The sequence below is a fragment of the Gopherus flavomarginatus genome, chromosome 7 (genome assembly GCF_025201925.1).
Source record: "Gopherus flavomarginatus isolate rGopFla2 chromosome 7, rGopFla2.mat.asm, whole genome shotgun sequence".
NCBI classification, from domain to species: Eukaryota; Metazoa; Chordata; order Testudines; family Testudinidae; genus Gopherus; species Gopherus flavomarginatus.
Window position 1 is genome coordinate 2,674,554 of NC_066623.1, and position 17,060 is coordinate 2,691,613.

A 17,060-nucleotide genomic window follows, 5' to 3' on the forward strand; every position below is an offset into this window, starting at 1 on the left:
TTTGCTAACAACAGATACAAATGAGCATGGGATGGGCAGAAATAATGCCCATGTATAGGGGCTGTTCCTCTCTCTCCTTTTAGAGGAGGTCTGATCTCATATCTACAGCATTTCCCTCTGATCTCTCCTCTTTTCAGAATTGATGGCATGCTGCAGTTGAGAGAATTTACATGGCCCTGTAGACACAGCACTTAAGGAACAAAAGTAGCATGATCTAAATGAGGACCTGGCAGAATGGAAATGCCAAGGCTTTTAGGCAGAAAAGATGTCGTTTTCTCTATTTGACTTGTAATTTAATTCAGAATATCAGAGCTCCTCAATAAGAATAATAATAGTGATGCCTTGAAAACCTACTTACATGATATACTTTTGTATCATTTCACTTCCACTGGCACCAGGTGCATCTCTTGCATTAATCTATGGGGAAATTTAACAGTCCTAGAGTGAGAAGTTGTCATTATTTGCGTAAGACTCAGTTGTGGCATTCCCACAAGTCTGCACTATGGGGCTGCACATAGTGGTACTGCCCCAGGAGGAGACCAGATTCAGAGAGATGTGATTTTGTCTCTGGGTTCCCCTCTTGCTCCTGAGGACACCGTAACCTGCATTAGACCTTCACCTGGCACAGATTACTTACCCTTCAGCAACAGCTCAGCTGTGCTGGCTAGAGTTGAGGGGGGCGACAGAGTCAAGACACCACTCACTCCCTCCTCTTCCCTCAACATCCCCCCTCCCACATAGGAAGAAGCGTAGCAGCTTCCACTGAGGCTGCTCTCACCCCTGTACTTAGCTGAGCCAAGAGGGCCTTTCAACCCCCACCCCCTCCTCCCAATTCCCACCAACGTGCTCTTCTTTCAGGACTTTCATCCATAGATCCCAAAGTGCTTCACAAAGGTGGTAAATATCATTGTCCCCATTTATACAGATTGGAAAACTGACTTGCCCAAAGTCACTGACCCGTAGAACATAGGTCTTCTAAGTCCCAGTCCAGTGGCCCATGCTAATCCCGCACATGTGCACATAGGGTGAATCACAATCTCACCCTTAACTGGGGCCCTGTTATCACCTACCTGGGTCGGAGAGGACTGGAATTCCCTAGAGTTTCCGTTTCCTCAGACCCAACAAATGTCAGAGAATCCACAAGAGGCTTCCTGGTGGAGATGGCTGCTGGATAGATCCTTCATCTCCCTCTCCTGCATGGTGGCAGGATGGTCTTTCCATGGCTCCCTATGCCAGAAGGAGGGGAAGATGGGACCTTGTCTGATGAGGCCTGAGAAAACTTTATAGCATCTTTTCCATCCATGATTTTTAGGCCCAACTTGTCCCCATACAGAGGGCTGGAAACTCCATGAAGTTCCCCATACCAAGTTGTGAACATGTTCCATGGGTGGGGCAGGTTTTCCCCAGCCCCACAGAAGGAATGATGTTGGGGAGTTCAGTCCCCAAACCCACAGATCCACATAGATTAGGGTGACCAGATGTCCCAATAAAATTGGAACTGTCACAATTTTGAGGCGTTTGTCCCGCGTCCCAACCAGAGTACGGTCGGGACACCATTTTGTCTCCTGGTCGTCGTTGGCAATTCTGTCTTTGGCATCGCAGTTTACTATCTACCGCCGAAATACCGCCAAAGACCGTCCGCGACTGAAGGGCTCTCTGCCAAATTGCCGACGACGACCAGGAGACAAAATATCAGGACAAATGGTGTCCCGACCGTACTCTGTGGTGATCCCAATATTTTCCCCTTAACATCTGGTCACCCTAACATAGATACTGTATATCTCAACTCCACCAATTTTAACTTTAGTATGATTGCCCCTCACAGGGCTGGTGGGAGGAGAATGCAGGTCCACCTGGCCTAAGCATGCCCCTCCCTGAGTACGGAGCTTCAGTCCTATGGAGGGGCTTCTTGGGGGGTGACAGATGTTAGTCACATTGCTTAATGAACAACTGGAAGGTGCTCGGAGACTACTGTGCTGAGCACAGTATAAGAACCTGCATAGATTAGAAAAGGGCCCTTCTTCCTCACCGAGGCCTTTGGACATGACCAGAACAGGGAACAATCCTGGCCTTATTAGTCTCTGACTCTATTCCCCGACTTTGCCTCTCTCTAAGGTCAAACTGCAGAGCAAACTTGGTGTTATTTCTTTAGCATCGTCCTTGGTTTTATGAACTGTGGGTGAAACTACAGCTGCTTGTTTGGGGGACCCTAAAAATGAAGTTCTTTAAAAGAGCCCCAGATATAACCCAGCTCCTTACCAGAATGCCTAGTGCAATCATGCTTTGCAAAAACGTTGCTGGGTGAGACTCTCCAAGAACAGAAATGCAGTTGGACAATTGGAACATGTCACCTCTTAGGATGTCATACAACAACTGTGGATGTATTTTGAATTCTCCCCTTCTCTCATTTTATTTAATTTAATCAATGCAGTTTACTTGAGCTGTTTTCTCCGCACTGATTAGACTTTAATTCTTGCACGTATGGTGGTGTTTGTGGAGAAAACATTTCCCTCTCCACCCCCAAATCTGCAAGTCTTTCACTTTGGCTTGTTTCTTATCAATTGATTGCAGCTGTAATTAAAGCACAATGAATTAGAACCAGTCATAGGACTGAGTTTTTCCCTAAGAAATCATTTGCCCAGATGTCCGAGATGGCAACTCTGGTATTTAAATCATGCACCCATGAAGTGCAGCTAGCCTGAAGTCTAGTATGCATTTTATATCCTCTTGCAAATAACCATACAACTACTATTTCAAAGATGTAAACCTGTTATAACATTCACGAAGAACCTATGCAACTACCCCTTGTAATGATGTTTACTTGTAGTTAGCTCAAAAGCTTGTCTCTCTCACCAACAGAAGTTGGTCTAATAAAAGATATTACCTCGCCCACCTTGACTCTCCTATGTCCTGGAACCAACACGGCTACCACACTGCATGCTTGCAGTATACCATTCAGCCACTAGATGTGCCCTTGTTCTGTACAGGTTGTAGTAGTGTGTGGTTCCTGGTAAACAAAGAGAGACAAAGGTGGAGGTGAAACTGTGAGGAAGTCTATTGTTTTTCTGTAGCTTTTTTCTGTAAACCAGTTTAAAAGAGACTGTGATTCTATATCTCATGATGCACCATTCCAATTGAAGGGAGTTTGCAATGGGAGTACTGATAGGGGAAAAAAGAAGGAAATTATATTGGAAAGAATAGTGCAGTAAAATCATCAATCTACCTTAAACAAACAAAAGAGACGAAAATCTAAATTAAGACTAAAATTCTACTCTTAATTTATCCCAGTAGTGAAAAGGCACCTAAAGATTTGATGAGCCCATGAGATGCCATGATGCTGAGCCCAACAACACTGGGTTAAGGATTGATTGCAATTTTAACTTGGAACTTTCTTCTGTAGGGGGTTTAAGTTGCTCTCAGGACCACTGGCTACACATGCACAACTCCAAGTAATGTCAATATCCAACAATTTTTTGAATAGGTAAAATGTTAAATGAATCAGTATCAGAGGGGTAGCCGTGTTAGTCTGGATCTGTAAAAGCAGCAAAGAATCCTGTGGCACTTTATAGACTAACAGACGTTTTGGAGCATGACGAAGTATTCACCCATGAAAGCTCACGCTCCAAAACATCTGTTAGTCTATAAGGTGCCACAGGATTCTTCGCTGCTTTTACAAATGAATCAGTGTGTGCCACAGTCTGAGAGAATCAGGGAAAGGAGTATAGGTGAGCACCAAGTCCACTCTGGGTCAGTGGTTGCCAACCCATCAGTTCTGCAGAGCTGCGACAACCAAACAAAAGAGCCTACTGGAGGAAATCCATCTTCTCAGCTGGCTCCTGTTAGTTAAGTGATGGGGTCTGAAGCTTTGATTTCCCATCAGCTTAACTGCTGTTCTAATTTGCAAGGATCCCAGTCAGCCTTTGGATCAGATGTTTCAATTTTGTATCATCATTCTCAGCATCACTTGGGTCTGTATCGGTTCATACTGGCCTACTCCTAAACTCTCTCACAAAACAGCAAAATGTATCCCCAACCTGGCCTAGAAACACTGAGTGATAGGTTTGACCATCCACACTTCAGGGGTTTGAATACCGAAATGATCTTGTCTGGGAAAGCTGGCTAAGAAAAGGATCCAGTGTTAGTGTAATAAGGCAACAGACTATGGCTTTAGTATACACTGCTGACATGTGGGATGATACCTGTATGCCCACACAGGGCACAAATGTCTGTTCTTCTTAAGAAATTAACAGAATTTATGAAAATTCTCACAGTTTAGGCCTTCTCAGCTTTGCCAGTAGCAACCAAATTCTGCATCTGAGAGCTGAAAAGGGGTTGAGTCTGAGCTCAGATACTGTGCTAAATTTACACTCGAAAAATGTCATTGATACCAGCAGTTAGACGTGATTTACACGAGTCAGTGAGATCAGAATCAGACCTTTTGTATTTAATGCATATATTGTTATTCCTATCATTTGACACTTGTGTATAATTCAGCTCCCAGTATAGATAGTATCTGACTGGTAAATGCAGTGAAGGTTTTGGAATTGAAGGTGTGATACAAAGGAGTTACTTTTTTCTTTTTCTTTTTTTTCCTTCCTCTCCCCTCTTTTTAACAGCTATATCTGGCATGATTGTTCCTCCCATGTGAAAGGATTGCCTTGAAGAATTTTATTGAAGAGGTTGAATTCTGCTTCAGAGAGAAATCTGATACAAGTCCCAGAGTGGAACTTTTTACTCAGGCCTTTTTAAAAAAAATAAAATACAATAAAATAAAGAGGAATCTTACAATAACTGCAGATTTTTAAACAAAACAAAAATCACCATCCTTGCAAATACTGAAATTAACAAAGAATCTGCAATTGCAAGGTGTTGATTTGAGTTGTCCATCCCAAGTACTTGGGAGATATATTTATTCTGTGTTGATAAAGAAAATCCACTTTTTTCTTGGTTTTTGTTTTTTGTTTGTTTTATTTTTTAAAGCTTGATTTAACTCAACAGCCATTTGTCTTTTATAAATCATACAGTTCTGCAAGGGACACTAGAGATGAAACTTCATATTTTTAATTTATGACCCTTTTCTAAAGCCGTGTAAAGGGAAATGAAGTGGTAACATTTACAAACAAGTCAATGAGGGACAGAATAGAAGTGCCAGTTAGTTTTTTTAGAAGAATAATGGCCATTTAATTAAGAGTCGGCTCATATGTGTTGTTTATCCAGGGATGGTTTGCTAATCCGATACATTTTTCATTCTCTAATTAAATAGATACCACTCACTAAGCATTTGTTCTTTTAAAACAGGGAGAGAATTTGTAACCTCTGTTTTTAATATCAGACTAAATAATTGTGTAAATAATGCGATGAGAAAAGTTGGTGAAAGTGTAGCTAAAGACATGAATAATGTAAGCTAACGTCTTTAACTCTGAAACCCAGTGCCTCTGGATATAATGCTAAAACTGCATAATTAGACTAGTATGGCTCTCCGTTTAGCTTATATCAGAATCTTTCCAAATGAGTGGCCTCCCTTGAGTTTAGCATAACCTGAGCTGTGCATACAAATCTCCTTTGGATTGTGTGTCGCTGTCTAAAGACACGGACTCAAGCCATTATTACATGTTGGGTGTAATCATAAATTTTCCTCCTCACTTTAATCTATTTGTTTCTATGGGGCTGAACCAGAATTGACTCGTCTGCAGTTCTGCATTCTCAATGATCTAGAAGCACACACATTTTTTGTCAGCCTCCCGCTAGGATTGTTGCTGTATCAGCCGACCCTCTCAGTTTGTAGCATAATATATTAAGCAACAGGTAACTGTTTTTGAATAGTAAGTGGAAACATGAATTTGAATTTGCAAGTGGGTGGGAGGGGGAAGGGCCATGAGAAGGTTTCATAATCAAAACCATAGGTTCTGTTTTACAGGAATTTTGCTATCATTATCTGGGAAGTGTTCTTAAAACTATTAGTCAAAGAGGCAGCAAAGCTCTGAAGATGCATTATCTGATATTTTTTTCTTTGCTGTTGTGTTTTGTATGTAGTTATAAATACTGTAGATTTTTTGTGATTTTTTGCCAAAGTTGTTGTTCTATTTATACATTTTAATGTCTTAAGACAGTTTTTCAATGTCACAAAAAATTACTGCATATTTTGCAAAAAGAGCTCACTACCTTTAGCTTGCACATACTTGCAAAATTAATTAAAGGGAAAAAAAAAGCTTTTTTGTTTTGGTTGGGAGGGTTGTTTGTTTTAAAGGGGATTTTGTAAAATATCCATATAAATAATGTATTTATCTTTGGAATTTGTACATTGCTTCTCCCCTCCATCCCCAGTTTATTTTATTGTGTATGTTTGCTATGTGAAAAGTGCTGATTTGTTTGGTCATTCACCGTTGTATTAGCTGTTTAAATGTGATTTTAAAACATTTCATTTATAGGATTTTTTTAAGATTGTTTTAAACCATGCTTCCATTTTTTTATTTCCACCTAAAAGCCATTGTCTATTTTTGTATTATTTGTAAGTTAAGAAGTTTTTTCCAATATATGGCAAAAAGTAGCATATTATTCTTGTAGCATTTAGTTATGTAGATTTAAAAAAATATCCTTTGCTTTTGAGGCTTAACAAAAAATAAGGCTGTTTTACTCTATTAATATGCATGGGATCTCTCCTCTTTGGAGTGACGCATTTTTGTGCATTAAATATGGGGAGAAACTTCATAGAACTCAATGAAAATACTTTCTTTCTTAAGTCTGCTTGTATATTTCTCTGTCTTTCACATAAATATAAACCAGCAGATTGGATGCCTTAACAATGCAAATCATATTCATTTCACTTGTACATTGTACTGTGCACCAGAACTGTCAATCATCACTAACATTCTAAGGAAAAAAAGGAATTGAAAAGCACAAAAGAACTGTTTTTGTTACCTTAAGACAATGTAACTTTTTTCTAATAGAGCAAGAAATCATTTCCAACGATGCTGCAACTGTGCATGCTTCCTGTATGAATTTTGCAATGGTTTTCACTAGAAAGTCACAGTGTGATCTTTTTTGGGGGGAAAGGCAAATAAAAGAAAAAAAACTGGAAAATGTGAGACATCAATGTATTGCTTCTCTGTACTCGAAACGATTATTCCAATTCACATAGTAAGCAACAGCATAGCAATGTAATCAAATTTAAAGCCATATTTTGTCCAGTGACACCCTTGATTGGTCTTGTAGAACTCCATTCTAAGTCATAGCCATTTAGACAGCCATGTTAACCATGTACATTCGTAGCCCTTTACTTTGAAGTCCAAAGATCCATGAACAACGTGTTTTGTTGCAGCTATTTATAGTGATCGGATGAAAGGAAATTTATCAAAATCTCCCTGCAAAGGACCCCTGTCTCTTACTAAGTAAAAGATGCCACTCCTTACAGAATATGGCTTTAAGTGGAAACATTCAGATTTCCGTTTCAAAAGGTGAAGCTACACAATAACTGGATTGCATAAAGTATGCCTATTTCCTCACAGTTGTACTAGGATGCAGCTAAAATGAAGTCATCTCTGAAACTACTAACCTTTCACCTTCTTATCTAAATCTTTTTGAATAGACACACACTGTACAGTTCTATTGTTAGAGAAACTAACTACTGTAGAGATTGTTATAATTTTTTTGCAGAAATTCAAGCTGTAAAAACTTTTCAACTTTCACAATATTTAATTAAAGTTACTTCCTGTCTGTGACTAGAGCCCCTGGTTGTGACTTTATTTATCTGCTTCTACTGCTTAACAGACCAGGATAACTATAAGGTGGAAGCCGGAAGCTTCTGAACTGCCCTTCTTAAAACACAGAGCAGCAACAACTGGCAGAATAGCACATGGAAATCTACTTTGCATGAAACTCCTCTCGTGCTGCATTGAAACTCCCCTTATATTGATTTCAGTGAACTTTTGCTTATATCACATTATTACAACAAGGCTTCAAGGACAGAGTCTAGCTGGGTTCTTGTACAGCGTCTACGCACAATCATTGTGCAATAACATAGCTAGAATCAGTCCTTGCTCTGAAGAGCTTGCTAGCTCAATACACAAGGCTGATGGAGGGTGGGAGAAAGGAAGTATCATCCCCATATTACGGCCGAGGCTCTGAGAGATTAAAGGCTTGATCCTATGATCACTGAAGTCCATGGCATAACTCCCGTCGACTTTGGTGGTGCAGAATCAGACCATAAGTAACTTGCCCAACATCCCAGTGGAAATCTGTGGCACAGGCAAAAACTGAACCCCAGTGTCCCGAGTGGGAGTCCATTGCCTTACCCACAAGAGCACCTTCCTTTCCAGAGTGAAGTTAGGCTTCTGTAAGGAGATTTCATTTTGCTAGTCTTCGTATTAAGCCTCTATCACCTACCAGATACGGGATGTGCTTCATTCCAAAGAGTGTCACCTCCCCTTCTTCCTCTGCTCTACCAATGCAGAGGAAAGAGAAGTGGTTAGTAGCCCAGGGGTTGAAGATGTTGCAATGGCACCCAAAACTCTTCTTTTAGACACAACAAATCCCGCATCTTGGCAGGGGGTTACACTAAATGACCCTTGCAGTCCCTTCTAAGCCTGTGGGTCTCTAATTCAAATGGGAGTGAAGAATTATACCCTTTTGAGGGCTCTGTTAACAGACACAAAACTGCCGATGCGCACCCTGACACCACCCTTGGAGCGAAGGTGGGAAGGGGATATTTTCCCAGGGACGTCACCTCTTCTTTTATTTTTGTACACAAAACAAAACAGCACCATCACTCTCCTTGGGCTGGAATCCAACCTTCCCTAGCACCTGTTACTGTACTGCCCTTGAGTGGCTGCAGTACAAAAAGGATAAAGGTTGTACTGTATAACTGGATACAAAACCAACCCCCTGTGCTAAAAGAATATTAAAGTTGCAAAGTCAAGCACTCTAGTTAGGAGAGGCCGGAATTAAAAGCTCTTGTGCAACCTTTATTTGTCGTCTTGTGTAGATCCATGGTGATAGACTCTTATTCACCATAACCTAGGAAGTCTGCGGCAGAGCTAGGGACAGAATCCCTCGGTTCCAGCCCCAGCAGCTGAAGTTTGGCAAAGTTGTAACCAACTGAAAGCAGAAGCGTATGGAAGAGTTGACCTTTAAAGAGAAAGTTGTTCTTAAGTTTAACTCTAGTCTAGCAGAACCGATGCTCTGCTATAATAGTAGAAATTGTCTGCAACTCTCACTACCAGGTCTGCCTAGGCTACCGGCTAGATGTTTACCATTAGCTCATAGCCTATGCACTGGCCAAGGTGGTGTTGCTTGCCTGCTTTTTAAAGGCACTAAACCCAGGCAGCTCTCATTGCGACATGGTTGCTCAGCATCCCTGAAAAGCAAGCCCCGGATGTATGTGGCCAGTGATTTGTTACAGTGCGTACATTGCACCAGCAATGTTACCCAGCTGGTCTGCAACAGTAAAGCCAGGATCCCATGTGTTCAATGGACAGTTATTTTTAGCCAATTCTGAAGACAGGTAGCGTAAGCCCACATAAACTGCAGGGACCCAAATTCTAATTAAGCCTGGCTAAGAATCTCTGATCTTCAGACAAACTCAGAGATACACCCTGAACTCTGACCTCAGCGAGGAGACAATATGTTGTCTAGACATCCACCTGTAATGGTCAAATCTAAAAAGTGGTGTTTGTACTAAATAAAAAAGTGTGAGGGCTGAGTTTGGCCTGTGCATTTGGACGTGGGTGGGTGGGTGTGTGTGTGCGCGCCCTGTGGTTGGGTATATGTTGGCCTGGAAAGGAAGTTTATGGAGTGAGGGCAGTTGGATATTTTGGTGTTTGGGAGGCCAGGTGTGTGAAATGAAGGGGGATGGTAATACTGTGTAAATGGGTCCTTTCCTTGCTTTTCCGAGGTTGCACTTTAATTTCACAAAGCTTTTTGTATGGGAATTTCCCCTGGTTTTTTAAAAGTTCAGTAAATTGAGAGGTCACCATCCTGCACAACAGGCTTCTCACATAGTTGTGTGAGCCCCTTCCCTATTTCTGTGCTTCTGCTCATCCACTGTAGCTCACTTCTCCATCCCCAGATTCCTGCTACATCCTCACTCCTATGCCCCCTCTCCTCTCTCTGCTTAGCATCCCATTCTGTGCAATCTCCTTACACCTCATCATTGGCCCTCAAGTCAGCTGGGCTTGCTGCAGCGTTGCCCCTTTGCACACCTTGGCCCTTGTTCTTTAGTCGTCTTGGAAGCGTTTCTCTATGTGATGTGCAATGGGGTAGAGGATTTAAGGGTTGGGAGAGAGGACAGCCAGCTTGGCCCATTGGTCTGGGATGCCAGCTGCAGAATGGGATCCCTTAGCCCCACTGAGCTAGGCAATGGGGTTGGGGATGGGTTTGCTACAGAGACTAGGAACTAACCTCTAGCCCTAGTACTAACTTCTCTGCCTGTTCTAAAACGCTTCCCTTGAAAGTGCCCTGGGGTAACTTGCTTGGCAACAAACCTGAGTTTGCTCCCACCTGTGTCAAAACTAATCTAGTCAGGACACAAATGATTGTGGTTGATCCTAGGCCTCTAGCCCAAGTCCAGGGACGGCAGTTCTACTTGGCTCTTCTGGGTCTGCCTCGACGAGCAAAGGTGGGTGGGGTCAGCTACACTAACTTCAACCTTTTCCCTTGTGGAGACACAGGCTAAGACCTTTTTTCTTTGCTTTAGCTGGGCAGGGTGCAACCTGGAGCTGTTAGCTCATTTTAACCACTTGTGCTAGTCTAGACCAACCCTGGATGGGGTATGCGAGCGGTGGGGGAATTCCCGGCACCCTTTCCTGCCACAGACATACAGCATACCTGCATCAGGGCCAGGCAGCCTCTGGCCTTATCCGGTGGCCTGATTCTGCCACCCTATTCACACTGAGTAATACCTTCCTCATGTGAGTGTTTCCATGGACTTCAGTGGGGCTTGTAATGACAAACACTGGAGCCAGGTGACACTGTCTCCTGCCCTGTGACATGTATCAACTAAATTGATGTTGCCCTTTCTCATCTGAGTGAGGACAGGAAATAAAGACTCCGATCATCACTCGTCTGACCAGTAGGGAGGTAGTGCTATCTCTGTGCGTGGCGCTGGTGAGGCTGCTCCTGGACTACTGTGTCCAGCTGTGGTGTCGGCACGCTAAGAAAGATATTGACAACATACTGGAAAGGATTCATCTAAGAGCCACAAGAATGCCTGGAGCGGGGGGGCTGGACAATCCGCGTTACAGCAAGAGACCTAAGCTCAATCTATTTCGCTTACCGAAGAACAAGTTAAGAAGCAATTTGATAACGGTCTATAAAGGCTGACATGGCGCCTTGTTTGAGACATTTTAAGCTAGCAGACAGTGGCAAAACAAGAGCCAATAGCTCAAAGTCGCAGTTAGAAAAATTCCTGTTGGAAATAAGATGCCATTTTTAACAGGGAGGGTAATTAACCATTGGGATTGCCTTATCCAGGGAAGTAGTTGTCATCCCGACTTGGAGTCCTAGTAGTGTGATGGGCTCTTTTTTTGAAACAGATGCTCTAATTCAACCACAAGCCCCTGGGCTCAGTAGCACTCCCTTACACAACAGGGTAGCACAGTGCCCCCCACTGCCAGGATCACTGCATGAATGTCTATCACGCAGTCAGTGCAGCAAGGCAGAGAAAATAACCCAGCAGTTGCTTCTGGCCTTATAAATCTATGGACAGTTGGAATTAATGCTCCATTTATCTCAATAGCCTGTTGACACTGAAGCCTAGTGATGGGCATGTCACCATTGTTGACTTTTTCCCAGCTGCTGTGTGTCTCCACTGGCGGCAGTGAAGGGCAATGGGAAAGTTCAGACCACTGTAAGGGACAGAGTTCTGTGGTGCCCTCTGGGCCAGCCAGAGGAGCTCCATGCTGTATCCTACCTGGGAGAGAACTGGAGCATGGGGGAAGAAACACCCGATGTGGAGGGGAGGGATACATGAGCCACTTCTGGGCTTCCCCATATGCTTCCCTGGACAAGGAGGGGAGCAAAAGACTTTGTCACCAGCCATTTTCACTTTCTGGCTACTAATGACTGTTCACATAGCCAGAATCTGCCACATGTCTTCCTTTCCCAGCTAGCGGCTTCCCTGCATCATGCAACACAAGCAGGCGGCCAGGAGGGGGTAGCACGGAGAGAAGCAGCAATAGCTCTGGGCTAGGCACAGGAAAACCACATAGTGGGTGACTGTCCCTGCCTCTAAAAGCTTGCAGTCTAACTAGAGAAGGCAAAGAGGTATTGTTAGCCCTACTTTAGAGCCAGGGAAGTCAGGCACAAAAAGTGGGAGCATGTGCCCCACTTGACGGCAGTCAAAAAAGCAAACAGAATGTTGGGAATCATCAAGAAAGGGATAGATAATAAGACAGAAAATATCATATTGCCTCTATATAAATCCATGATAGGCCCACACTTTGAATACTTCGTGCAGATGTGGTCAATCCATCTCAAAAAAGATATATTAGAATTGAAAAAGGTTCAGAAAAGGGCAACAAAAATGATTAGGGGTATAGAATGGCTTCCATATAAGGAGAGATTAATAAGACTAGGACTTTTCAGCTTGGAAAAGAGGTGACTAAGGAGGGATATGATAGAGATCTATAAAATCCTGAGTGGTATAGAGAAAGTAAATAAGGAAGTGTTATTTACTCCTTCTCATAAGACAAGAACTAGGGGCCACCAAATGAAATTAATAGGTAGCAGGTTTAAAACAAACACAAGAAAGTATTTTTTCACCCAACACACTGTCAGCCTGTGGAACTCCTTGCAAGAGGGTGTTGTGAAGGCCAATACTATAACAGGGTTCAAAAGGGCGCTAGATAGATTCATGGAAGATAGGTCCATCAATGGCTGTTTGCCAGAAGCTGGGATTGGGTAACAGTGGATGGATCACTTGTTCATTCCCTTTGGGGCACCTGTCGTTGGCCACCGTCAAAGGACAGGGTACTGGACTTGATGGACCTTTGGCCTGACCCAGTATGGCCATTCTTATGCCTAATGTGTCACAGAGGATGGGGGCAGAAGGGGGAATTAAACCCACATCTTCTGGGTCCCAGTCCAGTGTTTTAACAACACGATCAGCCTTCCTCTTTTCTGCTACACCCATCAAATGAGCCCCTGAAGCCTAACTCTGTGGGCCCTTTGCAGGTCATCTGGAAGATGGTGTTAGGAAAGATGCATTTGCATGGGCTATGCTGGCGCAGGGAAGCCATAGCCCAGGAGCCGAGTTGCACGAATGGGACACAGGGAGGTTTTGGGATGCCAGTAAGGGAGCATGGGTATCAACTTGCAGAAATCCCCTGACCCCAACTTGCCACTCTGGGACTTTGGCTGACCCCAGCCGCCCACTCCTGAGCATGCTGGCTTGGTGGGCTGCCCTCAGGCGGGAAGGAAAGTCATACGTCACGCTCCCCCATCCCTGTCCATATTTCACAGGGACTGCCTCCTTGTGTCAGCCAAGCTCTTGTGTCGCCCTCCCTGCCCATTAACACTGCACTGCTACCTTTGCCTTTGCTTTCCCTTCAATCTCTGCTGTATCATCAGCTTCTCCGGGGGGTTCCATATTTATATTAGGGGGGAAAATGCAGTTGCCAGGATTGAAAATATTTTGTTACCTTCTTTTACTTAAGTACAAGGCATTTTTATCTGTACTCTCTGGAGACATATGCTACAGTGGGACTGATTTTATCCACTTACTCAATGCACTTTAGTTCAATAATGATTACAGAACTTCTACATAATATATTAGGCAGAGCTGATTTCCCAAGGTTTGTAGCCCTCAATCTCCCCACGCATTTAAAACGAGTCTTTTTTGATAGGTGTGCTAGGAATGAGATGTTCTTCCGCAGTCAGGATTTAACAATCATAGCAGCAAGGGGCCAGGCCTGAAAGATGTGGCAGTCCCCCCCACCCAACGGGTGTCATTGAGCTGACATAAGACAAAGGCTGGGGTCAGGTTTGGGCCAGGGGTTAGTTCACCACTAGCGCCACAAGGCTGGCGAGGTAATAGCTTGCGTTGGCCCAACAGCTGTTGGGGAAGGAGCCAAGCGTTGGCGCTTACTCTGTGTTCACCAATGGGTTTATTTCAGTGCTGGTCAGTCTCCTCAGCACCTGCACTGGTCAATGACACCACACATGGGACCGAATTGCCAGGAGCCTGGTGCACTGCACAAGCCGGGCTAGGTTTTTGAGAGCCAGCATCCAGCAGCACTTAGTATGGCAAAATTGTTTTGGACCTATGGCTGCACCCCTTCCCCTCCCCTGGAGGGTCCCAGAACCCAGGCTGCAGCCCAAGACTGAATGTTTACACCACAATTAAACTGCTGCACTGGCCCCAGGCACTGACTCCAGGGCTGCTCCGGGGTGCACGAGGCCTAGTCAGAGGCGGCAGGTGAGGCTTGTGTTTGGGGAGGCTGAGCGGGAGCACCAGAAGCTCCCTAGACATGTGGGGGGGGTGCACTGGTGCCTGGACTGTGGCCCCACTCACCCTGCTCCGCCCCACAGCCCATGCCTCCTAAGCTTCCCCCTGACCCGAGGCTGCATGTGTACCACCCTCACTCTGCCTGGAAGCCCTGCTCCTGCACCCCGTTCTGCCTCTCTGCTGAGTACCCCACCCCTGAGGGACTCCCCCACCCCGTCAATCCGCTGCTTGCACTGCTCTTCCCCTTCTCCCAAGGCTCAGCCCTCACGCAGATACAATGACAGCCACATAGTCAATACTGAGAATATGAAAGAAGTGTGTAAATATACTGAACATGACCTCCCCCAAAACTGGCAGAGCCCCTCCTCCCCCCACTTCAAAAGCACCTACTGGTCAAAACAAACGTCAGTGGGCACAGGCCGGCCCGGGGGTTTCATCGCTGTGTAGCCATACGCAGTACTGAGCTGCCAAAAAATTAACAACCGGTTCCCTCCTCCTCACCCCACAATGAGGTCGTGGCTCTTTCCCCCTCTCAGGACTCCTGCCCCATCCAACCCCACCACGTTCGTTGATGCCACACACCCCAAGACTCCTGCCCCATCCACCCCCCCTTCCCTGTCCCCTGCTGCCCCATCCAATCCCTCCTCTCATTCCTGATGGCGCCCCGGGACCCCTGCCCCCATTCAATCCTCCTGTTCCCTGCCCTCTGACCGCCCTACTCCTATATGTCCCAATTCCTATCCACCTACCCCTGAACTCCCCTGCCCTCTTCCAACACCGCCTCCTTGCTCCCTGCCCCCGTACCTGGGCCGGGGTTGCTCGGCTGGGAGTGCCTGGCTAGAGTCGGGCTGAGCCGGAGCCACGCTGCCTGGCCAGCTGGAGTCAGGGCCAGAGCTGGGGCCATAGCCGGGCCACACCACCCGGCCAGGACTGAAGCCGGGGCTGGGGTGCCTGGCTGGGGCCAGCAGTGGGCCAAGCTGCTGGGGACGGAGCAGGTCCGGGACTGAGCCGCACTGCCCAGCAGGAGCCAGGGCCGGGGTGCCCGCCCGGACCAGAGCCCGGCCACACCACCCGGCCAGGACTGAAGCTGGAGCTGGCTGAGGCCAGGGAGCTGGGCCACGCTGCCCACTCCCTGGCGCCATCCTCGCTCCCCCCCCCACCTCATCTGTGCTAAGCCGCCCTTCTCAGCCCTCCCAGGCTTCCCGCGTTCAGGGGAGGAGGCAGAGGTGAGCTGGGGCTGGGGGCAGGGTGGGGAGCTGCTGGAGCTTTACCAGTTGTTAAATTTAAAAGTCCTTTTACAAGCTGTTGTCCCCGTGGGCACCGGCTCCAGCTCACCACTGGCCATAGGCTTATTTAGGTGTCAAAACATGAGCAGAGCTCTTTGGAAAAGTCTGTGCCTCCAGTGGGTATTTCATGGCCCTGAACAGTGGTGGCTTAGCCACCGGGCCGATGGGCCCATGCCCTGGGGCAGTGGTCAACTGGGGGCCCCTTCACGCCTCCCTGATGGTGTCCCCAGCAGAAGATGGAGAGGGGCCAGGGGAAGCCCCCAGCGCTCCAACCCATCTCCGGCAGAAGCATGTGTGTGTGGGAGGGTGAAGCCTGAGCACTGGGACCCTCCCCCCCCCACACACACACTGCAGCCCCCGGAGGCAGGCTCACCACTTGGGTGGGTGGGGAGAGCGAGAGAGAGAGAGCATGGGCTTACTCCCCACTGAGCCCTCAGGCTGTGATTGGGGGGGGGGCCAGGGCGTCTCCGGTCTTAGGGCCACAGTGGGAGTGGGGGGGGAAGGACATAAAGTAGCAAACGGGTTGAAGAGCTGCGGGGGGGTGGTGGAAGTGGGGGGCACTGAGTGGAACCCCAGGGAAGGAACAGAAAGGAGTGGAACCATGGGGGGGGGTGCAGGCAGATGGGGCAGTATGGGGGCGGGCCAGCAGGTGGAAGGGGCAGCCCCCCCCACTTGCTTTGTCCCAGGGCCCCAGGAACCCTTAATCCACTTCTGTCTCTGAAGTATTGCTCCAAATAGCCCCAAATGTTGCGAGGCTCAGGGACAAATCGCCAGCTTGCCAGCCCTATTAGCCTCGCTATCCAACACCTGAGGGCTGTACAAATCTAACCACGCTGCTTTTGCTGAGATGCAGGACACTCCTACCACGCACAAAGTCACCCCCCCCACACCCACCCACAAGCCGTATGATTGGCCCAGTGGCTTTAGCCCGAAAGCAGCAGGGACCCACATCTTCAAAAGTGGCCAGTGGAGGCTGAACGAGGGCAGCCGAGACTTGCCGCCTCCCCCCGCCAGCCCTCGAGCAGCAGACGAAGGCTGAGGGGACTGAGAAGAGGAAAGGGAGCGGGAGGCAGTGTGTGAGAGAGAGAGCCAAGGAGGTGCTGGGAGGATGGAAGAGACAGTAGCGAATGGGCGGGAGGGGATGGTGAGAGAATGTGTCGCAGCTCTTCCCCCCGCACACACACAGGCTAGGAAGTGGGAAGTGGATGCCCCCCAAAAGCAGCCAGGCAAAAGAGGGAGAGAAATGATCATGTGGCTATTACAATGTTGCCAACTCATGTGAAGAGGTGCTTTTCTTAAAGTCCCAGCTCCTGGAGTCTTGTGAATCAAGAGAA

At 46.5% G+C, this 17,060-nt stretch overlaps 1 protein-coding gene across 8 annotated transcripts in view; it reads left to right on the forward strand.

The window, feature by feature from the left end:
- The window catches only part of EBF1 (EBF transcription factor 1), a 325,256-nt gene extending 317,538 nt beyond the window's left edge, over positions 1–7,718 (forward strand). For all 8 annotated transcript variants that reach the window (XM_050961296.1, XM_050961300.1, XM_050961297.1 and 5 more), the window contains one exon: positions 4,617–7,718. Coding sequence is in view for 4 of the 8 variants with exons in the window: in XM_050961300.1 (XP_050817257.1) it covers positions 4,617–4,648 (32 nt within the window). In the remaining 4 variants the exon portion in view is untranslated. The remainder of the gene's footprint in view (positions 1–4,616) is intronic.
- Positions 7,719–17,060: the final 9,342 nt, after the last annotated feature.